Source organism: Rasamsonia byssochlamydoides (assembly GCF_041956645.1).
Source record: "Rasamsonia byssochlamydoides strain NRRL 3658 unplaced genomic scaffold VTN77scaffold_21, whole genome shotgun sequence".
NCBI classification, from domain to species: Eukaryota; Fungi; Ascomycota; class Eurotiomycetes; order Eurotiales; family Trichocomaceae; genus Rasamsonia; species Rasamsonia byssochlamydoides.
Window position 1 is genome coordinate 296,755 of NW_027192404.1, and position 22,986 is coordinate 319,740.

General features: G+C 48.6%; 6 protein-coding genes and 2 non-coding genes across 8 annotated transcripts; 5 read left to right on the plus strand and 3 right to left on the minus strand.

The window, feature by feature from the left end:
• Positions 1-32: 32 nt before the first annotated feature.
• VTN77DRAFT_3113 (uncharacterized protein) lies at positions 33-609 on the minus strand (the record flags this gene model as incomplete). Its single annotated transcript, XM_069419028.1, has 2 exons — positions 33-423; positions 485-609. 2 exons carry the CDS (start codon positions 607-609, stop codon positions 33-35), a joined length of 516 nt encoding a protein of 171 aa, XP_069278913.1.
• Positions 610-1,074: 465 nt separating this feature from the next.
• On the plus strand, positions 1,075-1,226 carry VTN77DRAFT_t57. Its single transcript has 2 exons — positions 1,075-1,111; positions 1,183-1,226. It is a non-coding gene; the product is annotated as a tRNA-Tyr (tRNA).
• A 6,670-nt stretch (positions 1,227-7,896) lies between these two features.
• On the plus strand, positions 7,897-9,607 carry VTN77DRAFT_3114 (uncharacterized protein; the record flags this gene model as incomplete). The annotated part of the gene is made up of 2 exons (XM_069419029.1): positions 7,897-7,908; positions 8,225-9,607. The coding sequence occupies 2 exons, from the start codon at positions 7,897-7,899 to the stop codon at positions 9,605-9,607; spliced, it is 1,395 nt and encodes a 464-aa protein (XP_069278914.1).
• An 888-nt stretch (positions 9,608-10,495) lies between these two features.
• On the plus strand, positions 10,496-11,519 carry VTN77DRAFT_3115 (uncharacterized protein; the record flags this gene model as incomplete). Its single annotated transcript, XM_069419030.1, has 2 exons — positions 10,496-10,665; positions 10,934-11,519. The coding sequence occupies 2 exons, from the start codon at positions 10,496-10,498 to the stop codon at positions 11,517-11,519; spliced, it is 756 nt and encodes a 251-aa protein (XP_069278915.1).
• Positions 11,520-14,044: 2,525 nt separating this feature from the next.
• VTN77DRAFT_t58 lies at positions 14,045-14,239 on the plus strand. Its single transcript has 2 exons — positions 14,045-14,086; positions 14,196-14,239. It is a non-coding gene; the product is annotated as a tRNA-Gly (tRNA).
• Positions 14,240-14,738: 499 nt separating this feature from the next.
• Positions 14,739-15,625, minus strand: VTN77DRAFT_3116 (uncharacterized protein; the record flags this gene model as incomplete). Its single annotated transcript, XM_069419031.1, has 4 exons — positions 14,739-14,861; positions 14,928-15,161; positions 15,224-15,476; positions 15,600-15,625. 4 exons carry the CDS (start codon positions 15,623-15,625, stop codon positions 14,739-14,741), a joined length of 636 nt encoding a protein of 211 aa, XP_069278916.1.
• A 344-nt stretch (positions 15,626-15,969) lies between these two features.
• VTN77DRAFT_3117 (uncharacterized protein) lies at positions 15,970-17,049 on the plus strand (the record flags this gene model as incomplete). The annotated part of the gene is made up of 2 exons (XM_069419032.1): positions 15,970-16,359; positions 16,423-17,049. The coding sequence occupies 2 exons, from the start codon at positions 15,970-15,972 to the stop codon at positions 17,047-17,049; spliced, it is 1,017 nt and encodes a 338-aa protein (XP_069278917.1).
• An 836-nt stretch (positions 17,050-17,885) lies between these two features.
• Positions 17,886-19,508, minus strand: VTN77DRAFT_3118 (uncharacterized protein; the record flags this gene model as incomplete). Its single annotated transcript, XM_069419033.1, has 2 exons — positions 17,886-18,959; positions 19,020-19,508. The coding sequence occupies 2 exons, from the start codon at positions 19,506-19,508 to the stop codon at positions 17,886-17,888; spliced, it is 1,563 nt and encodes a 520-aa protein (XP_069278918.1).
• Positions 19,509-22,986: the final 3,478 nt, after the last annotated feature.

A 22,986-nucleotide genomic window follows, 5' to 3' on the forward strand; every position in this document is an offset into this window, starting at 1 on the left:
GCGAGTGTATTTGTTGCCATTGTAGAGTGGGATTAGTGGCGGTAATGCCAAACGAAATGTGGGCTTGATCGTCGGCAATACCGGTCGATTAGTAAACACTTTGATATGTCCTTTATTTTTCTTGCCAGTGACCTGATACATGGGTCTCCCATGTCCATTGTCTCTCCGTTATTGATCTGCGAGCTGGCAAAAGTTGGATAATGGAGAAGGATTCCGAGGGCAGCATCTAGTCTTCCTGAAGGCCTCACAAGATGTCCACTTTCACTTGATGAAAGCAATACCTCAGAGCTTGCAAACTTATTAAATTGTGTCTCCCATGTCTCTAATGTCGACAATTGCGGTTTTGTAAGGAAGTCCAAGAGTGGCATCCGTATCTTGGAAGGAAGAGCATCGAAAACAGAGGACGAAAAGCCAAGAACATCCCTATAACTGTTAGAATTGACATGTAATCATTGACATTTAATCCTTAGTCTAATCCACTTACAAACTGTCTGACTGGGGAACTGCATTGCATCTTAGTTCTTCATCAATGATGCTGTCGCCTAGTTCTGCTTCCAAGTGAGCAATCTCCATGGCCTCTCCACTCAAGCATGCCATTGCAGTCATCATTCGAAGGCTCTCAATAATAAATCTCAAATTGACCTATTTAGCAACAGAACAATGTAATACTGTTGACTCTTCTTCTCTGTCAATCGTGTACCGGCAATAGTGAATGGATTGTTGTCACCAGGGTCACTGCCAAAACCTGGATTGCCAACCATTTGTCGTCTGAGGAGGTGTTATCACTATCTGATGGGATTGTTGTGTCTACTTAAAAATTTTGCAAGGAGTTGGCTCTTCTTGTTTGCAATCCAGGAACACCATGGGGTTTCCTTGTTGGCTTGCCCACCTAGGAAGGAGATAATAAAAACTATATATATAATAGGTAGTCTTGGGGGCCAAAAGTCCCTGGCATAGACAGGTATTTTCTCTTCGACCGGTTGAGTAAAGCGAGACCTGTACCTAAGGCTTGTTTGTGTAAGTAGTGCTTGGAGCAGCTTAATAAAATGTAAGGAGACAGTTTTCAACAACGAAGACACTTTGGCCGAGTGGTTAAGGCGCAAGTTCGTACCCCCTTGACCTCACTAGATTTGCCTCGCCGCTAACAAATCCTCCTTAGGCCTGCTATTCTTGGAATATGCCAGCTTGTGGGTTCGCCCGCCTGGGTTCGAATCCCAGAGGTGTCGGATTATCTTTTTTTTTCATTTCTTCTCACACTACATTTGTTGAGATTGTTTTTATTATTATTTAATTTTTCTTTCTTAGTTGTGACATTTAATGAGTCTCTTTAAAAAGAAACTGTTTCGTATTTTAATTGTATGTACGGAGTAAGCCAGCTTGTGGGTTCGCCCGCCCGGGTTCGAATCCCAGAGGTGTCAGAATATCTTTTTTTGTCTTTTTTCACTCCATAACAAACAAGCCTTAAAAAGTCTCCTTGCTTGACTGGTTTGAACTGCCTGGGTCTTGTACATTGTATTAGCAGTATTAGAGAAGGTGGTAATTACTAACCAAGATTTACAAATTACCATTGACAACTTAAATCTCCCTCTTCCTCAGTGATAGTTGGAGTGCAACACAGTCTGTGCAGATGGACATTTTCCTCTCTCTTTTTTTTCTCTCTCTCTCTTTCTTTCTTTTGTCCCGTCCTCCTCACCATTTGACCTGCGTAAGCCAGCCTCGATCGAGGTATTATTAACTCATTATTTTCCCCGTCTCCCCTTATTCACGTATAACACCGATATCATCTGAATCGCTGGATTGACACTATTCGCAGGAAAAGGACCAAGCAGATGGGCCTGCCCCCCAACATACATTAGGTAGGTACATGTACATACTTTTATTGAATGCAAGCAAGACTAGATAGATAGATACATACATAGAATCTGAGACTCGAGCAGTCTTCCATGGTCGCTGAGATAGCGTAGTGTAGCGGATCGGATCGGATCCAGGTCCAGATCCATCATTTGCCAATAGTGATGGTGATGGTGAATGTTGCTAGTGAAAATACCGTCAAAGAGGTCAGTCAGCCTGGACACTCCTCTGGCCTGGGTGAAATCAAGATACTTTCAACATCACTGGCACTGCGATGGTAAAGCTTTCATTCCCATTCGAAAGTCATCACTACTTTGAGTATTCAATGTGGGCAATATCTGTATAATAAAGACCACATGTTTGCAAGCTGCAGCTTGCGTAGAAAAGAATATACAGAATTAAAAAAAAAAAGCAAGAAACGCCCTGCGCCGAAACCCCCTAGTTCTTTTTCTCCCTAGCCGACATAGACATAGCCCTTATCTCCCAAATTTGACACACGTGTCTAAATTCAGCTATGCTGGCTGCTCGAACCCCCTCCGGACCATTCGGCCAAAGTGTCTTCTTGAATAGTGTAGGCAGATGTAGATTTTTGAAGGGCAAAAAGGCGAGTCGAAATTGAGGATTTTTATCCGTTAACAGTTTGCATTTCATTGTGTACATGTACATACAGAAGAAGTCATTACTTTATTACTACCCAAGATCTACAGGGTACATAAAATTAATGAGTTAATCTCTATCTTGTTCTGATGATAGTTGGGCTGTCAACACTGTCGGTGCAGATGGACATTTCTAAATTCACATGCGTCAACTCTGACGAAGATATATATTTCTTGGGCATCTCCCTTGTATACTTCGGTTAGGACTACTCTTCCTGTTATTTTTATGTTTGTAGGTCTGTAAAAATCTGAGTCTTCTTTTTTTTTTAACTCCCGTAATTCAATCCACACATATTTAAAAATCCCAATCAATAATCGAACAATAACTAGATTCTCAATCAACCTTTGGTCGTTGAGTAATTTCCTCTCTCCTCTCCCCCTTCCCCCTCTTTTTTTTTTGACCCGCGTGGTGTATGTAAGCAAGTCTCGAGGTAGGCTCCTTATTTTCAGTCTCTCCTTATTCAGAAATCCTACACGAATCCGACACTCCCCAGCGTTCGTGTTCGTATTGTTGAGCATTAACCATCCGCTTAAGCTAAGTTGCAGCCGACCCGAGCTGAGTTCAGCCGAAAATCCCCGGAGGCCATAACTATCATCCTCGGCAAGTTGGCACACGGACAACAGTCGAGACCTCTGCGATGATCATCTTGGTAGATAGATTAAACAAGCGACAGCTGATCATGATCCGTTGAACGACAATAGTAATAACTCCATACCTGTTGAATGTCCGCCGGCCTAACCATACATACCGTGACACCCTGACACGGTCAGACGGAGAAGTAAACCGGGCTCTATCACACCAATAATATATTCACAGAATTGTTGGTTCCGTCTGCATGACCCAGGATAGACGACGATGCTGCGGCAACACACTAACTACACACTACGAGTATACAGGGTGATCACTGATAGTCAAGCAACCGCCGCTGCCATAGAAAAAAAAATCAATACTATCCACAGTTCAAGGACCCCGAAAGGTAACAGGAAAAAAAAAACGAAATAAGAGGTAATCCCGAACCTTTTACCGAAAAGATATTAGGGTGCCGTAGATGCCGCAGAATAATACTAAATGTCTAAACTTTAAAGCTACTTACCTGGCAACAATCCTGATGCCCCACCAAACGCATCTATTAGATTAATTAGGTAATATATACTCCATATAACTACTCCGTACAGAGTCGAAAAACCCACCGCGGCGGGGGCCAGCCCACCAGAGAGTTGTGTCGTAACTGTCGTTGACTCGTGTCGTGTGCCTCTTTTCCCTTTCTCGACAAATTTGGGGATTTGTGGCGAAAAAGAAAATGAAAAAGCATACAGTGTATTCCGTAGCACGAGCCGAGAAAAAGTGGACCACAGACTGTGTCAACTGTTGAAGTGGATATGATTATCTCACGGGCCGTGAAGCACCGAAGAACGACAAGAAAAAATGAAAAGCAAAAAAAAAGTGCTAAATTGCTAATATCAACTAGCTCTAGCTGTACTCTGTTTCAGTGCTAAAAAAGACACCGCGTAAGAATCTAATTATTAATATACGTCATAATAATGGCTAGCTAGGTTAGCTAGGTAGGTACCTAAGGTACTGACTACTGAGGTCGTATTACTATACTGTGAGTACTTTGTACCTACAGCCAATGGATCATCCCCTAAAGTCGATGATCAACTGATTACCAAATTGATTTCCCTCATTCGAAGAGATTCTGGACTCTCTCCTTTTCACCAACAGTAACTAATCAATTAATGATGTGTTGCGAATCCCTGTCGGGAAAATAGACTTCTCGCCTAATTTCCAGCAGCCCCGCACTACTGCACTGTCCCGCCTGCTGCAAGCCTGCAACTAGTAGTAACTATTGAGAATTTAATAGCGGGGTAACTATTCATCGTCATTATTTATTTCTTTTTTGGTTAAAAAAAAAAGATGACCCAAAAACCAAAACAATTCAGCCTTGTTTAATAAATGAAGTAATTGATTGATTGATTGATTACCTACCCCTCCGAATCTCCGCACGAAATTAATTACCTAATTACCTCGATACCTACCTTTACAAACAAAACAGGCAAAGTTGCAACCTCCGCACAGGTTGGAGGGGAAAAAGAGAGCAGGATTTGTCATAGACTAACTAGACTGCTATGCCAGAGGGATTAATTATCACCTTTCCTGAATTATTTATCGATGATGATGGGGTAATTACCCAATTTATGAATCAAGAATGCATAGGAAGGAAAATTATTAATATTGCGATGATGATTATCAACTACAGCGTTCAGAATAGCTAACTGCCAATGAATTAACTCCAAGTAACAGGGGAGAAAGCCTGTCGATGATGATCTTCATTCCGTTGGCTGAGGTGGCTCGTTATCTGATGGGATTAGGATTATCGTTATCGGTTGATGATGACGTCGTCCTTCGATAATTCAATCCGACCAAACACCAAACCACTAACCAACCATAAGCCAGATTCTACGTTTAGATTCTTACTTTCTGACTGTACGGAGTACTCCGTAAAAGGTTCGGATGTACCTAGGTAGTTCAGACTTCTTCTGGCCGTTGTCTTCCAGTTTCTGAAAACGTATCCCTGATACGTACGGGCTGTACAGTACACTACCTACCTAAGGTAGGTAGCGATTGCGCGGATCAATGGCTACGGAACAAGGACCAGGCCAAGCGGTGATATTTTCATCAGATGGCAGGCATACTTCCTCTTCTCACTCGATAATAATAGTTATGATCTACTCTGTGCATTACATTGACAAGACCCCGTATATAAGAGCGACTTCTGCTTACGGTGCTGACAGATGTAACTACCATGGTCAGTACCCGGGTAGATCTGTTTTAGTGCCCGTTGCAGTATTACGGCTTCACAGGACTGGGAGAGTCGATCTCGAGGATGTTTCAGCCACACTTACTCCGTACGAGTGATCTATAATATCGTTATCTATTAATCTAATTCTACTCCGTACATAGGGGCCAAACGACGCTGACAATGACGGATCCCGACGGATTCCCGTCTTGTCATGTGACTACTGACGTAACTACGGAGATACTCCGTCAAAACTGGTCTCGAAGAGAAGATTTACACTATGTACGGAGTAAGCCCCTCCAGGGCTGTTCCTTTTTCATCTCGGGCTTCAGCTTCTGGTCTCATGGATGTTTACCCGACAGGGCTACTCCCCGGTCCGATTCCCATGCTGGTCCAGACAGAACGGTGGAGAATCCGAGAATGAGATGGCGGGTCCACTGATGGTCGACCTGGCGGGTACTGTGCGCGTGGTCGACAGCGCGCGAGCAGCGGAGCCCGGACAGTCAGCATGCATATCCACTCACTTAATTCGCTCACAATCACATGAGAACTTTTTTTTTAAAGACGAGCTTTGACTGGTCGGGATCTGACGAGGTCACGAGATGGATCATGGATCATGGCGCGGTGATGATGATTGGGAGAACGAACCGAACGAGGCTGAAAAGGGACCGACCGCCAATTGCATTGCAGACAGCAGATGCGCGCATGAAAATTCAAAACAGCACCCATGGCGATCAAACAGAAGCGCGTGATTTCCATTCGTTCCCTACTTCCCTGGGCTGCATCCTGCAGACGGAGAGAGTCCGCAACCCAAGACGTCATTGGCAGTCGGAGAAAATTCATGCAATTACTTGCGTTCGTGACAGCTGTTTCATGCTTGAAGCAGCATTGCGATTGTCATTTTCACGTCATTGTAAGGAGTAGTAAGTAAAGAGTACTCTGTACGGAGTACTCCATACTCCATACTCCATACTCCGTAGTCAGGCTGAGACAGGTACTGGAGGCCTTAGGCGCCTCTGGCAAGGGTGGGGGTCCTGAGGATACTAAGTTACTAACTGCTACTTCGGAGTTTGCACGGCGAAGGGACGGCGACGTCACGGCGTCGTCACGGCGTCACGAACCCATCGGTCGAGCTTCCTCGCGAAGAATAGTTTTTCCGGGCGACCGGGCGACAGCCGGCTACCGGCATTCCGGGTGTGCTGGGGAGTGGTTTCCAGAATAGCGGCAGCGGCCACTGTCCACAACCGGGGACAACCCCCGGGGAGGAAGGATGGATCAGGAAGACAAATCGTAACGGCGCTATCCCGAGAGGCGTTCGCGTTCGCGTTCGTCTGGATTCCTTAGCCGCGGCCCCTTCTAGTTGCAACACTTCCCTCTTTGGGAGTTGGAGAGCAGAGATCCCGACGTGTCAGGAAGTGGCTGTAGAGCAGTAGGCTAGTTACATTCGTCGTGCAACCTGTGAGTGTATCGAGTCCATGAAGTTTACGAGTATTACCTGTCAATTCAGATGATTTGATTGCTCGCGATGATGGATTGATTGCATTGCAGGGAGACCCTGGACCAAGGAGTGAAGAGAGAATGCGATGGGAGGTGGCGGCGCCTTCCGTCCGAACAGTGAAGGCGCTAGTGCCGCTCCCTGTCGTGTGTCGAATTGTCGGTGTTTGCTGGCGACCCAGAGGATGCCCAAAGGGATTGATGAATGTCACGTAGGGATAGAACAATCTGTCCTTTACTCTGCAGTAACTGCCCAACTGCGATGAGAATTATATCAAGAGGACTTGGATGGTGGTGGTGTGTTTGATTCAACCTCGGGGCAAGAAGGCAAAGTATCTTCCGGACCTGCTGGCTGATCTTGATGCTGAAGCGGTCCAGCCCCGAGGCTTCTCCCTCCCTAGCCAACGCCCCGCGCTGGGCAGGACCCAGTTGCATCGCAGCACACGAGCCTTGACTGAAGTCGATCCCCCATCCGGCTTCTCACCTTTTCCGACACCGTCCTCGCCGTCCGATCCAATCAGCCCTGCCCGAATAATGAAATTAAACCACTCCGTCCGGAGCGCAAGCAGCGTGACCAACTAACTAATTATAATAACACTTATTATTAGTGGCTGGATGGAGCCTGGATGAGTTATTATTCCTGTGTTGACCTGTTCATTACTAAGAGCTCCATCGATCGGTCAAGGGAACCGTCAACTGCCCATTAAGGTTAACAATCTATCAGTCTTGACCGTTACAAAAGACAAGCCTCCCTTCACCTCTCCACACGACTCGCGCTAAGCAGCTCTCCCTTCCTCTTTGTTTTTTTTTTCTATCAGTATTATTATCTGATATCTCCCCCCTCTCTGCGGTCACAGTGAATTATCCTTCCTGGCCGCCCGAGGGCAAATCCTCCTTCCCCCTCCCTGCGGGCAATTGACGGTTACGGCCGCTGATCTCACTGTACCCTCATCATCACCGTCGCAACGTCCCGGCCGCTTGCCACCCCAGATCGAGGATTGCACAATACACGCACATACACATCACGAAAGCATGTCTTGCAATAATGGACTGAAATGCAAGCATAATACTGCTCGATGATCTAACATCTGGTGGACATGGATTTCATTGTACGTATAGCACGACTTCTCCCTGGTTCTGCTCCCCTGTCGCATTGTGTCGCATCCCTGTTTCTCGCGCCAGCGCATGTGCTTTCCACATGGCAGGCTAGCTGTTGTCACTCTGGATGTGCCAGCCATCACCAGAGGTCTGTCCTCTCCTGGCTACGCAGATACTTTAGGCGACACATGTGCCTGGTGATGTTGCACTTACGACGAAAGAGGGACAAGGAACGCTTCTGGCGTCAACAAAATAGCCACTCCTATTTTGTCGCAGTGACTGCTTATTGAACTGACTGGATGACTGACTTCTGTCTTATTGGAACAGCTTTCCCTGACGCATTTCTGCGAAGTGCATGGGCCGACTTCGATCTTATGTTCGCAAGTCCTGCCTTTCTCCTGCTCCCAATGCTACCCCGAATCCTCCGACCTTTCTCCCGCTGATACCCCCTCTACCTCTCACGACACAACTTCCTCCCGCCAGCTGTCGTCATCGCCCTTGAATTCAACGCTGTCAGCCTCTCTGGCGACTGGTGCGACAACCACTACCGCCAGCTCGTCCCAGAATATCGAAAACCATCCATACTTCCTCAAATCGCAACAACAGCAGCAGAGCAGTCGCGCGAATACTGAACAGCTCAATCGCTTTGGCGGCGCTGACGGTGACACTTGCGCGAGTTGCAGCATTTCCCTCCCAGAAGATGTGAGCAAGCAGCTGCCTCCCGGTAGCCCGGGGACCCCCAAAGCCGATGGTAAAGGCAAGAATGGCAGTCCCGTTCTGCGATCCAGAGAGATCGTCTACTCCTGCGGGGGCAACCATTCCGATTCGGACGACGAGGCTCATGATCCGCATCTACACTCGTCCTTCCCGGACTCGCTGCATTCGTCGTCGGTGGTCTCGGACGTCTCCTGTCACGCGCACATTCTGACCTACCTTTCTTTGCGAGGCCCGCCGAATCCAGCGGACTATGCACTCCTGCGGCGGTCATCCATCCGCACGCTGAGCTGTGAGTTGCTGCCTCGAGGTCTTTCCTCAGGCCCCTTGTGCTTCGGTGATTCCGTCGCTGGTTACACCATTGCGTATATTTTCCGTCTACCCGATCCCATGGCACGTGGAAAGCGGCGCAGCTACGCGCTGGTGGCACTGGCTGGCAAAGATGCTGGCCGTGCATTCCGTGCTTCTCCAATTATTTGGCGCAGTTTCGCTCGCATCGCGGGCGGCATTGTCAGCGCCGCCGAGAAGCACCAAGAAGAGGAAAAGCGCCGCGAGGAGCGCAGTTACGCTTCAGCCAACAAAGTCGGCGGCCGTGATTACACTCCGATCTCATCTTTTCTCACCGGTCGTACCGTCGATCCGGACGGACAACCCAGACGCGCCGGACAGATCCGCGCTAGAAACCTGGCTGAAATCGTCGGAAACGAATACATCTTTGCCGAACTTCACGCACACTTTGTGGCGTTGCTCCAGCAGCTAGGCTCCATGTTCGGAGGAGTGCCCATCTCGGAGGAGGGATTTGTCTGCAGCACCGTATCTCCCGAGGAGAACGTTGCATCTTCCTCGCGACCGAAGACATCATCTGAAGAGAAAGAAACCCCCAACCGGAAACCCAGTCACAGCCGTGGCCCCAGCGATTTGGGATTGTCGTCCCTGGACTTGTCTTCGGGTCCTCAGCCCATTCCCATTTCGCAACGTCGCCCTATTGCGGCGTAATAATATTGCAGTGACGCAGCCTTTTTTTTTTGGCATTGCCGTCGCCATCCCTGGGACATCTCTTCAACGAATTCACCCGATCGATTGCCCTTTGCCCTTGAACGTCCTCATGACTCGATTCACGGCCTTGTGTTACGATCACTGCACATGCTTCTATTCGGTTCACTTCGTTTGATCCATGGCGGCTGGAGTTCTGTGACCGTTTTTAGATTTGGGTGAGAGCATATGTTTTAGACATGGACACGGAGTTTGGGAATGTATCATGGACGGTCAATGGGAGGGTTGCTTTCTGTTTCCGAATGCTGGTTCTGTCGACGCCAGTCGATCTGAATTAGCGATTTGATAGGGCGAACGGTGTACGGCGTTAATGGATGGTCATAGTCATGTACACAAGCCTATCAAAGGTTATCTTGAAGGGTATGCAAGTAATAATCAGCGATTGACTCGGTTTGTACTGTAGCTTAAGCATAGTCTGTCAGACTTTGAGAATGCCTTCCTATGCTAATTCGGAACAACGCGACCAATTGTCTTGCGCTCATGGTGGAAATAATACTCCAGTAAAAGTTACGTCTACGTCTACGCTGTACGTAGAGAGACGGAGGTGAGTCGGACAAATTTACCCTTCCTGGTCTTGGCCGGCGGCAGCACCCCACCATCACACTGAGAGCGATGCGCACCGCACCAAAATCTATCGAATACTGTTAACAAACCCCAGTCGCGAACTTCCTTTATACAATCAATCCCATCCTTTTGAGCAGTCTCCTCCTCCTTTCTATTGGAGGAACCGTTTCCTTGATCTGATCCATTAATCTTGTCATAAGATCCCGAGGTAATTTCTACTGGGATAAACAAAAAAAAAAAGAAGAATACGCGAAAGAAATTTAAATCATGGTCCTCGCATTCGACAAGTGCGAGACGCGGCCGGCGCACATCGACGCCATTCTGAACAGCCTCGAACGGTACAACCCGGAGACAGTGACGGCGTTCCAAGACTATGTTGTGCAGCAGTGTGAGGACCGGACGTTTGATTGCTATGCGAACTTGGCGTTGTTGAAACTGTGAGTGGACCAGTTTACATCCATGTTTTGGAGGAATAATATATTTTTATTTGCCTTGATTGCCCAATTTATGTTACGGATCTCATGATGAAAAACTCCTTACCACGTTTCCTATTACCTGACTTTCCCTCATTCCTTATCTAGAATGAGACAGGGAATATGGAGCGCATATTAGCTCTATCTGATAGATCCAGGACATTCTGCATTTATATGTTATGAAGATTTTATGCGACGTTTGCATTGCTATTTCTGACTAACTGCTTCACAGCTACCAATTCAACCCTCACCTCCTCCAGCCGGAGACCATCACCAACATCCTTGCCAAAGCTTTGACCGTCTTCCCATCCCCAGCCTTTTCGCTCTCTCTCGCTCTCCTGCCCCCGCACACGCAGCCGTACGGTCCACCTGCCGGGGAAAACCAGCAACCGTCGCAAACCTCCGACTTCGTCGAGTCGATCCAAAAGCTGACGCGGCTCAACACCCTGCTCGAGTCGGCGCAGTACGCGCTCTTCTGGTCGACGTTCAACTCGGACGACCTGTATGCCGACCTGGTGGCCGACGTCGCCGGGTTCGAGGAGCTGGTCCGCGTCCGCATCGCGGTCGAGGTCGGCAAGGCGTTCCGCGAGATCAGCGCGGACGTGCTTGCGCAGTGGCTGGACCTGAAGAGCCGCGAGGCGCTCGAGAAGTTCGTCGTCGACGTCTGTGGGTGGGAAGTGGACAAGTCCGGCAAGGAGGTTGTCATCCGCGTGCCCAAGAACCGGGAGAACGAGGCTCGCAGCGAGGTCAAGAGCGAGCGGGTGGGAGTCGAGATGTTTGGCCGTGTGGTCCGGAGGGGGTTCGAGCAGCCAGCATAGAGCCAGCATAGTTTAGACGTGTGTTTTCGGAGATGACGGGTATGTCTATGTCGGCTAGGGAGAAAAAGAACTAGGGGTTTCGGCGCAGGGCGTTTCTTGCATTTTTTTTTATTCTGATTGTATATTCTTGTTTACTAGACGAGCGAAGCGAGTCGTTTTTAAGGCTTGTTTGTTCTTGTTTATGCAGACCAGGCTGCATCTGCATCATCTGAAGCAAGCAATGTGGTCTTTAATTTATGGAGATATTATATTGCCCAGATGGAATACTGGAGTAGTGATGCCTTTTGAATGGGAATGAAGGTTTCACCATCGCAGTGCCAGTATTTGAAAATATCTTGATTTCACCCAGGGCACAGGAGTGACCAGGCTGACTGACCTCTTTGGCGGTATTTTAAAAGGCAGCATTCATCATCACCATCGCCGTCGCCATCACTATTGGTAAATGATGGATCTGGATCCGGACCCTATCTGCTACGCTACGCTATCTCAACGACCATGGAAGGGAGCCCAAGTCTCAGATCAGATTCTATCTATTTATCTATCTAGTCTTGCTTGCATTCAATAAAAGTATGTACATGTACCTAATGTATGTGGGGGCAGTGCCATGATTATCTCAAATACCTGGTCCTTTTCCCTTCCAATCAAAAAAAAAAAAGGGGGAAAAGAAAAGAAAAAGAAAAAGAAAAAGAAAAAGAAAAAGAAAAAGAAAAAAAGGTCAATTGTCGATCCAGCGATTCAGTATATATATATCGGTGCGCAGCGGAAGAAAAAAAGAAAGAAAGAGATGGAAGAAGGTGAAGGGAAGCAAAGCAGTGAGGGCAGACCAGACCAGATATCTACTCACCAAAATCCAACACTCTATCTATCTATCCTACCAGGTCAGTTCAGTTCAGTTCAGTTCCTCTTCTTTCAGCTTTTGCTTTTTCTTTACCCTCTCTGAGTCTGCCATCTTGGTATATACCTAAGATGATGTGACGGCTCGATCAAACAAAGTCAAGGCACAAAGACAATACCCCTTTCGGGACTTCCTTCCGGGAGCGAGAGCCAGAGCGAGAGCGATCATCGCGTTTCTTTTTCTTTCTTTTCCCCCTTTTTCTGGGTAGAAATAATTATTGTGGAAGAACGCCTGCAGCATGCTTGGTTCATGGGTCCAGGTCCATACATTCTTCATGGTTTGATTTATTTCCTGCCCAGCCGTTTCTTTCTTTCGTGTATGTTATTTTATGTGATCGTGACCATATCGCAAATCCCGCATGCTGGGTATGTATGTACAGGGTTCAAGTCGAAAAATGAGACGCTAGATCCAGATCCGCGGCAGAAATGGGCGAGCTGAAGTTCAAGGCGAAGAAGAAGAAGCTGACGTGGGCGCAGCTGAAGGAGCGAGAAGTGCGCCGGCGCCGGCGCCTGTACATTACTCTATGCAGATCGATCGTGCAGGGAAAGGAAGGAGGGAGGCTCATCCTTATTCTAGGAGTAAGTAGCTAGCAGTCTAGCAGAGATAGATTAGGTAGGTAGGTATGGGTCATACACAGGTCTTGAGGTCAATTAATGTGCACATTGCTTGCTTGATGAAGCCATATACAGAATTACTTCCATTAGGGATGGTATGGCACCTGTTCCAACTTTCGCAGAGGCTGTGAGTGAGAGCAGCCTTCAATAAGTAGGCTGTCATTCTCTCTCACAGTGATAACATAAGGGGCAAAAAAAAAACTCCCTGTTTTGGAGATTTTCTTTCTATAAATGTGTGATATTACTAAAGGGAGGACAGGATCAGTGGGTAAGGTTTCTAGCAATCGATCATTCAAAACAAAGTAAACCAAACCAAACCTATATATGTAGATACTACCTTCATCGCGTATTTATTGTCTCTGATTGAGACAAGGTAATGAATTAAATGACCAAAAAGTACACAGGGCCGGACATACGATTCTGAAAAATTGTTTCTGATGGACTGATGCCATCTAGATCAGCAGTGTTTTTTTTTTGTTTTTCATGTTTGATTTTTCTATCAGCATGTCGGTGAATTAGGGAGAGATATAGATCGGGTGAACGAGGTATGATATATATTTACGAACTCGACAGTGCGATCGATGATGACGATACATGCATACATCGAGGTGATAGACATTACGAATATACATATTCGCCAAGAAAACAGTTTCCATCACTGAATATAGATCACAGAGATATCACGTCGTTACCAGCAATAAGGAAGGGGTTTTGTTGGAAAAATAGTATAGTCAGCCCTGCCTTGGGGCTAACTAGTTGTATTGGCTGATATAACGTAACGGCCTTTCCTACCTAGTTCAAGCAACATGCATACAGCGCAACTATAGAAATAGATCAAAAATAGCTCTCTCACTGTATATAGCACCTGCATAACCCATCTTTCTCAACCTGTTCAGATTATTACCTAGGTAGGTAGGTAGGGTACACTACAGTACGGATACTAACCATGATAGGCCACCCATCCTAACTTGCAACGAATATGAATCCTTTTACCCCCTGCTCCACCCATCCAAGTAGACACTTTGGCCGAGGGGTTAAGGCGCAGGTAAGACCCACCAAACACCCAACATTCTCAGCCAATCCGAATCAAAAGCTAACAAGTCTCCTAACAGGCCTGCTACTTCTGAGATTTCCATCACAAGTGGGAATTGCAAGAACTAGTTGATTAGCCTGTGGGTTCGCCCGCCTGGGTTCGAATCCCAGAGGTGTCGTTTCTTTTTTATTTCCCTAATAATTAATACTATATACTACTTTTTTTTTTCTGCCAGGGTTTTTCTTTTTTCTTTTCGGTACGTCGTAAGTGACGAGTATTGAAGAAATATTTCTATTCTCATGTCCAGGGTAACATCATTTGAGTCGTGCAGAAATGAAATAATTATGGCCTGTATGCAGCAGGTGTACCGGGCATTATATATACTCATTCACTCAGGGGGAAAACGGAGAGAAATAAAAGGAAAGTGGTAAAGAAGAAAGGAACACGCTTTGATCTACGCCTCTTCACTGGCTTTCAGGCAAATCTAACTACTGATATCCCCTGGTTCTCCTGACCCAGGAGGTTTGACTGGATGTCAAGTTTTCATAAGGGATCAATAAGATCAATCAGTCTACTCTTCCCTGTCGAGTATTTGCAGACAATATATACTTCATCGTTAGAACTTAGAACTACTCAAATTTGGTTTAATTTCAGACCTCCAGTCATAATCTATTTATTTAACCATCAGGGCGACCCTTTTCTTCCCCCTCCTCGTCCTCCTCCCCTTTCCCTTCTGCCCTTTCTTTTCGCCTTTGCACAACATCCCAGTTATAGACGCGGGCGGTTGCAACTTCGAGCGTCTGTGTAATAAACAGTTAGCCTGGATTCTCCCGTTTCTGGCCTCTTCCTGGCGAATTGCGACGCACCGTAATCTGTTCCCGCAAAAACTCTAGGTCCTCCTCACAGTTCCTCAGACTGGACTCCGCGGCGCGCAGCTTCTCCTCGAGCATCGTCTCAGCCTCGTCAATGGGGTATGCCAGCATCACGTTGGCCCCCAGCCACAAATACACCTCATCTGTGTCCTCGGGAGCGATGGTCGCACGTGCGTAGAGGGTATCGTTGAGCTCAAAGTGCGTTTCAATAGGCGTATCCGTGCCAGCCTGATTTACGTCAGGATACCTTTCTCCAAAAGGGCGCCTTTTCTTGGTCCCTGGAGACTGACCTTCCGCCTCATCTTCAGAAACTTAACCATATCCAACGTCTTCTTGATATCGGGGATCTTCTCCCTCAGACCCTGCGCTCGGCGCTGCGTGTTGACCTCCATGAACTGGTATTTCGAAATCATCTCCTGGAACGAGCGCAGCGTCGGCTCGACGTCCGCGCGGCTCGACACGTAGTCGGTGACATTGTCGACGAACGGCGCGACGGGGATACCCCGCGGGTTGGTCTTGGCTGTAGTTGTTGCGGACGAGGAGCTGCAGAGTTCAACATGAAATGTTAGCGGAGGTAGGACTTTTTAGTATTGATTTATTCATCGCGACCCCTGGTGGTACCAGTCCACTGTCGCGAAACCACCTCAGTGCTGGAAACCAACTTACCCCTCAGATTTCTTCTGGTCCGCCATTTGTGCGAGACCCAGCCTTGCCCTCCTCTCAGAGCGTGGTCATGAAGCCGGACCAGACAGGGCCAAGAAGGTGGTAAACCAAAGGAGGCGTCTGTCGAGAAACGTTGAATGCTGCGGGGTGTGACTTGTTATACATAAATTTGGCCGCGATCGCATCGGCGGGATGGATTGCAATTGATTGGATGGAGCTCGCATTCCTAATCGGGACAAGGCGCACGCATGACGTCGGCGCGGCAGTCGAACTTCGCCTGAGCTTGTATTTCTCTATCTCAACAATTTAATAATTCGAGATGATGGATCTTCGGCGACAATAATGCTACTATAGCAAGCAAGCTGGTATCAGGATGGTCCTCCTCGTGATAACTCCCACCATCCTCTCGGCGCTCGAAACGCTGTCGCCCTCGTCTCGCGACGAGCTTCAGCTGCCGCATTCCCCCGCGGTAGGGTCGCCGATTTCCCATGCGCAGGTGATAGCGCTGGCACGCTATTTCACCTCTGGCAGTGGAATAAAAGTCCAGAAAGAGGTAGAAACACTTCGCGACCGACCGGCGGGAGACGACGAGAGCAGAGACGGAAACACTGAGGCAGACCTGTCCAGGGAAAAGAAGAATGACGAGCGTAATGATACCGGCAGCGACAATTCCTCAGCTGCGGCAGCTCCTCTCTATACTCTCAATTCGCTTCTTCGGGGAACAAGAGTTTATGTTCCTCCACCGCCTCCCAAGCCAGAGCCCGTACGTTCAAATAGCTGGCCGCGTCCTCTTGACTACATCAAACTGACAATTCATTCTCTGCAGAGCCCAGAATATCTCGCCCTGAAAGCACGTCTTCAAGCTGCCGCCGAGGAAGAAGCCTACAACCGCCTCCTATCACCCCCTTCCTCGACCGCCCCCGGCCCATCGCCCATATTCTCCTCTCCTAATAGCCACAGCAGCTTGCATGATGATGCTGCCGACAATGACAACGACCCCCTCACCCCATCCCTCGTGCTCAACATTTTTATGTCTGTCCTCCTCTGCGGCTTCAGCACCTTCTGGGCCCTGACGAACTTCCAGACCCCGGCCTTCCTCAGCTTCGCCACGTCCAAGCCCTCTGCGGGAACGGCCGCGCAAGCGGTGGAACCCGCTTTCGTGCTCATGTCGATTTTTGTGGGATTGCTTGTTGGCGTCGCGGAGGTCGTGGTGTATGCGGCCTATTTAAGGAAAGTAGGCCAAGCGCGGGCGAAGGAGAAGGGTATTAAGGAGCGGAAGGAGGTTATAAGGCCGGCTGGTGGTGAAGATAATGAAGTTCAAGGCTCCGAGGAAAAGAAGAAAGCAGGGACAGATGATGGCGAGGTTGAGCAGAAAGAGGAGATATGGGGCAGGGGCGTAAATGGGGGAGTAAGAAGGAGAGTGAGAGAGCGATGGAGGGCGGCAGATACTTGATGGTATACGTACGATTCTCTCACGTCAGTTCTAATAGAGTGTTTTCCATGTAGAAATATATATAGAATAGAATCGATTTCTCTCCATAATAAAGTATGAATATCTACCCATCGTTTGTTGAAATCTGGCAGTGGAGTGTAAGTGAGCTTGCGCTCGCCCTTTTCTTCATCCACCCAGACAACATATCTATCATTCTTTGTCTTCCTTACACAACGAAAGCCTGGTATCTCAGTGATCACAGCTGTATCACTCAAAGCGAATGAACGTTCATGGGATAATGTGTGCGTAGTTATTACAAGACAGGTACAGTATGTACAATACATTATATAGATAGGTAGGTTCAGGGCAAGTTTGTACAATACAAATAACACGGGACTATTCAGAAGTCCTCAAGAGGGGGAAATAGTAGAGAAAGGAAACTCTCAAGTCGAAATATCTTCGATTCAGCGACTCAAACGCTAGAAACTCCAAAATAAAACGAAACCAAGATGCTTAAAAAAAAAAAGAACTTGCTCATGCAGATAGATGATTTAATTATGCGAGAATGCAAGAATGCAAGATGCAATGGAATGACCATGAACCTGAATTGTCATCAAAAGGAAATGGAGAAAGAAATCTGGTATCAACCGTTCATGTCGTAGCTCGCTTGCATGCTGAAAAACTAGAGAAGAAAACAACCCAAAACAATAAAAAATATGTATATATAACGAAATAGGCGAAGGACGAAGAAAATAAAGGCAACGGAAAAAAAGGCGACGGGAAAAAGGGACAGATAAATAGTCCAGAAGAAATTCACGGGAAGATAAACAAGAAATCTACCAGTGGATGCATCTCACTCATCTAGCTCTCTTCTCCATCAAAAGCTGCCCACTTGGCCCCTTCAGGCTGAAGCCCTCGCTTCGAGAGAATACTTTGTTCCCTCGGAGCCACGTCTCCAGCACCATCCCTTTGAGCGTCTTGCCCTGGTAAGGAGAGCACTTGTTCCGGAAGAGCATCGTACTGGGCTCGACCTTCCACTCCATCGTGTCGTCGAACACGCAAAAGTCGGCGTCGAAACCGACGGCGAGATCGCCCTTTTGCTTCTCCAGACCGACCTGCGCGGCTGTGTTGGTGCTGCACCACTGGACAATGTCCTGAAGAGCCTGCTCTGCCGAGGCTGGCTTGCGCCGGCTGATTTCCGTCCATAGGATTGGGAGACCCAAGCCCACGGAGGAAATGCCACCCCAGGCGGAGAAAAAGTTACCATCATTCACCGGCACCTCTTCCTCTGCATTAAAATCGGAGATACTGCTACTGGCAGAAGGGGTCGCAGTGGCTGATGAGCGGGCCGAGGACGTGTGGCCAGCAGCAATGTGCGGCGGAAGAAGCTTGAGTTCTGGCGTGCAAGGCGAGTGATCCGACACGACGGTCTTGATGACACCATCCGTTGCATGACGCTCCAGCTCAGCCCACAGAGCGTCCTGATTGAGTCGTGACCGGATTGGGGGGCAACATTTGTGGCGGGTGTCACCTTCTGCGATCTCCTCGGCGGCTAGAGACAGATAGTGGAAGCAGGTCTCTGCAGTGATGGGCACTCCCTTCGCACGAGCTTCACGGAGCAGGGGAATTGTCTCCATAGCAGAGAGGTGGACGATATGCAGAGGTAGTTTTGGCGCGATTGATGCCAAATCCACGATCTGAGCAATCGCATACGTCTCAAAAGACGCCGGACGAGACGCAAGAAAGGTCGAGTAAGCCTGCAGAGGACCCGCTGGTGCAGCTGGGGGTGCAGATTTCTGCACTTCGTCACCCACCGATGCTGTAATGGGAGGGACCATTTCGGCATGAAACATAAGCGTTGTGGGCTCGTCTGCCAACTCTACCATGGCTTTTTCAATATCGGCGGCAGTGACTGCTGGGAATTCCTCGACCTAGCAAGTTGTCAGCGTTTTCAACTATCTTACATTTACTTGTATTATCTTCCAACTTACTCCGCTGTCAATCAAGAAACCCTTAAACCCACGCACACCTTCTCGTACTAGAGCTTTCAGCTCGTGAGCATTGCCTGGAACAACCCCACCGTAGAAGCCTACGTCGACCCAACACTTGCCCTGGGCGGCGCGGATCTTCTCGTGAAGGCCAGCAACCGTGGTCGTGGGAGGGATGGCATTCAGGGGCATATCAATGACGGTGGTCACTCCACCAAACGCGGCGGCCTGGGTGCCCGTGTAGAAACCCTCCCATTCGGTCCTGCCAGGCTCGTTCAGGTGCACGTGGGCATCGACCAGACCGGGAAGCAAGACATACGGAGAGTAATCCCGGTACGGCGTGCCTTGGGGGAAGTCGGATGCTGGGCGAACCGAATCGAAGACGTCGACGATCTTTCCGGTGGCTTGGGAGATCACCACCGTGGCTGCAGTCAAACGACCCGACACAACGGCTCGGGACGAGGCCACAACGGTCACTGCATCATGATCCATGACGAGAAGCTATCTTTGGCTTCTGCTGGCTCTAAGACAACCCAGACTTCCCCGCTTGTCCAGGTTGATCCAAGATACGTACTTGATAAAGAAATCACTATGATAAGATAGAGCCCTGGAGCTTAGGGCTCTATCTTAGGGCTTTATCTTATGATAAAGACAAAACAAACAGATAGAAAGCAAAGGAGAGGAGAGAAAAAGAAAGGATCCCTCCTAAAAGAGGCGTCGGCGCCAGTCAGGCAGACCAGACAACCCACTTATCGGGGCGGCGTTGAGGCCAAAAAATGGATAGATAAGGAGGCAAAAGAGAGACCGTGCTGAATACGGAAAGATAACGCCGCCCAAACGGGTTGGAACGGGCCGAAGTTGATATATACAATAATAGACACTGCAACAAAGGGCAAAAAGGAAAAAGAAAAGAAAGGCAGGATTGATTCGTTTTATTAAACCCTTGTGGACAGACGAAGAGGAGCCCCCTCTTCTCCGTAACCAAAGGCAAAAAAGTCATTTCTTGGTGCGATCCATAACGTTAACAAAACTCCCGCTGCCGGCCCACCGCGAGCCACGGGAGCGACAGCGGCAAACAGAGCCACCACAGACGACATCATCAGTGTTCACTGTTGGTTAGTCTGTACTCTGTGTAGCCCGGAGAGTAAAGGCAGTCAGTCGTGTTTGGGGCGGGGGTGGAGATTGCTTGCTGACTCCGAGTCTGGCCTCGTTCAGCCCATCGGCAGAGTCTGGGTGTCCACATGCACGATCGAGGGATCGATTGGACATCGGGGATACCCTCAGATTTACCCGTTTTGGGTGGCATTGACTCGGCTTGCTTTCCGCTGCTCTTACCCCGCCGGGTGCAGCCACGGTGCCAGTCTTCCCCCAGGGACCGTCCATGTCATCCCCATGTCGTTCCCCAGACAGAGACGCTAGATAGAGGTGCTGTAAGCTTCCCCCGATTTTGGCTGAGAGGTTGTTATCGTGCACGATACGGAATACTCTGTACAACGGTGGGTGATGCAGGACTGAATAGCGCGTGTGTCGACTGTTGAGTCTAAGATAAGCAGGTCGCTTAGCGTCGTTGGTCCTTGCACTTAGCGTCTAACTTTCGCTTATCGGTCGGCTCCGATGCTGACAAAGGCCGTCGGAACCGTGCGCAATTGGAAGTGCCATCAGCCCAAGCTCTGGGACCTGGCAGTCTGAAGTCGTGCTAGAACATCTAGTCGCTAGGTTGATATTGTTTTAGTCGAGTCACGGAGTCTTCTGGCGCTTACCTATCACAACTCGTGCATTACTCGATCAAAATTCCTCTGTTGGCTCAACTGCCCGACATAGGAGCACCGCGATGCTATCTCTATAACACAATTACTCGATCAAAACTTCATCGGGCGCTGATACCCTCGTAAACCTTCTAACTTAGGCCTGTGGTGTTTGTGTTTCTTTTCGACGACCATCTTACCGACTTTTCCGAACCAGAATCCTTCCAGCCCCTCCTTCTAGACTGAATGAGAAAGGAGCACGAGAAAAGAGACAACTTGTCTCGAGATTCCATGTGGACTAGGGGTAGTATTTCCCAATTCATCGACATCACGCGGCCCTTGCAATGGTTTTGGTCGAAGTAGCGGAGGAGACGCAGAAAGGAGACCTCAGACAGTTTCACAATCTTTTTTCTTTTCGGATTGTTAGCATTGTCTTCGTAATAAATCAATTCGAATTATGGATGAAGAGTCCGAACCTTTCTTGCAACGTTACATTCTTTTCGTTATCAAGAACGGAAAGAAACGAATCAATATTGTCAACACTCGTGAATGGCGATGTCCAGTAGATCAGTCTGTCATACCGTGTGCGACGCGGAGCTAGCCGAGACCATCATCATCACATGACACTGGGCAGGTCTCGCTTTGGCTTTAGCAACACTGCTATCCTACTGCAGTTCTGTGCTGGTCTTTCAACGTGATGCAGGTAATAACTGATTACCTTAGTACGAAAGTACAGTAGAACCGGTGACTGGGTATTGTAACGAGTATGTCATTTTCTAGAGGAAGGTCGGGTCTGTTGATTTCTGCTGCTCATATCTACTCCGTAGTTCACCAGTGCTCAAAAGTTTTCATGTGTATTACCCTTCTGTTTCCCTCAATTCAAGGCTTTTCAAAGTTTTTTGATCTCCCCCATTTGCGAGTGCCCTCCAGCATGAGGCGCTTTCACTGGGCTGTTTCGTCGCCATTATTTGGCGACTCTTCATCCCTTTCATCCCCTGCTTCCTCTCTCTGTTTTCTCCACTGCTCCCAGCCACCGTCGTCAATGTCTTCTTCAACGATCAGCTCTACCTCCCTATACGCTGGGTCTGCATAAAGCTTGTCGAGCCAGGGCAACATGCTTCTCCACGCAGACACGATGATGCACTCCGCGTTGAGTTCCTCGCCGGACGAGTAGCAGTTACAGCCATAGTCAAGAGCGCCCGGAACGGGGGTGTCAACCGGCCTGTCTGACAGGAGGTAGGCGCGGCATCGCGAGGACATAAAATCAGCGAATGAGAAAGGGTCCGGAGCAGAGACGGCTTCAGAAGACGTCGGATCTGCCGAGAGGTCGATGTCTTTGCGGTGGAGTGGATTGGCAAGGCACATGCCTGAGATGTACTTGCTCCATGTGTCCCCTGATATACCAATGTTTGTCAGCTATCAGCTGCAGAACCCATGTTGATATCAACAATCATAACACAGCGTGAATATATGGGATAATGAGATGACTCACAGTTCTTGGCCAAGTACCTCACAGCTGCCAACCCTCCTTCTGCCACCCCAATGATATCAATCTTTGCGTCTTCCCTAATCAACCGCCCGCGGGCCGCCAGGACGTCCTCAAAGACGCACTCCACATGCTCCTGCCAGTTAGAGTTGCGAGGGATCTTATTCCGGCGCGTCATTTGCAGGGGAGGATCCACCGCAGATTGTCGTGGAAGCGCAAGCCAGGTTGGCTGCGTCATGACAGTCCCCGACCCGCAATGCCAGATGAGCTGACCGGTGTTCGCGAGGACCAGGGCCGTGTCAGCTCGATCCTCACCCCCGTTCGAAACCTGCTTGTCATCATGTGCACCGTCTTGATTGAGAACGGCTCTCGCGAAAGAGATCGCCGAACCTGCACTGATGGATTCTGTCCCGATGGTTCGATACGCCCAGATCCCGAGATCCTGGATCGGCTCGCCGAAGACGACCACGATGCGTTTTGCAGTGCCGAGGTTTGGCGAGACCAAGATCGGGACGTGCTGTTCCTTCGGGCCCGTGTTGACAGGGAGACGAAGTGTCGACAGACCAAGAGCTTGTAGACGGGAGAGAACAATACGTCGGATGCAGACTGCTTGATATCAGCTTTATCCATTCTCCCACTCCGCTCTCAAGTATGGAACAATCGAGTGTTGATGGCAGTGTGTGGAACATGACATACCATTCATCGCCTCCCTCTGCAGCTCATTCCACCGATCGTTGGT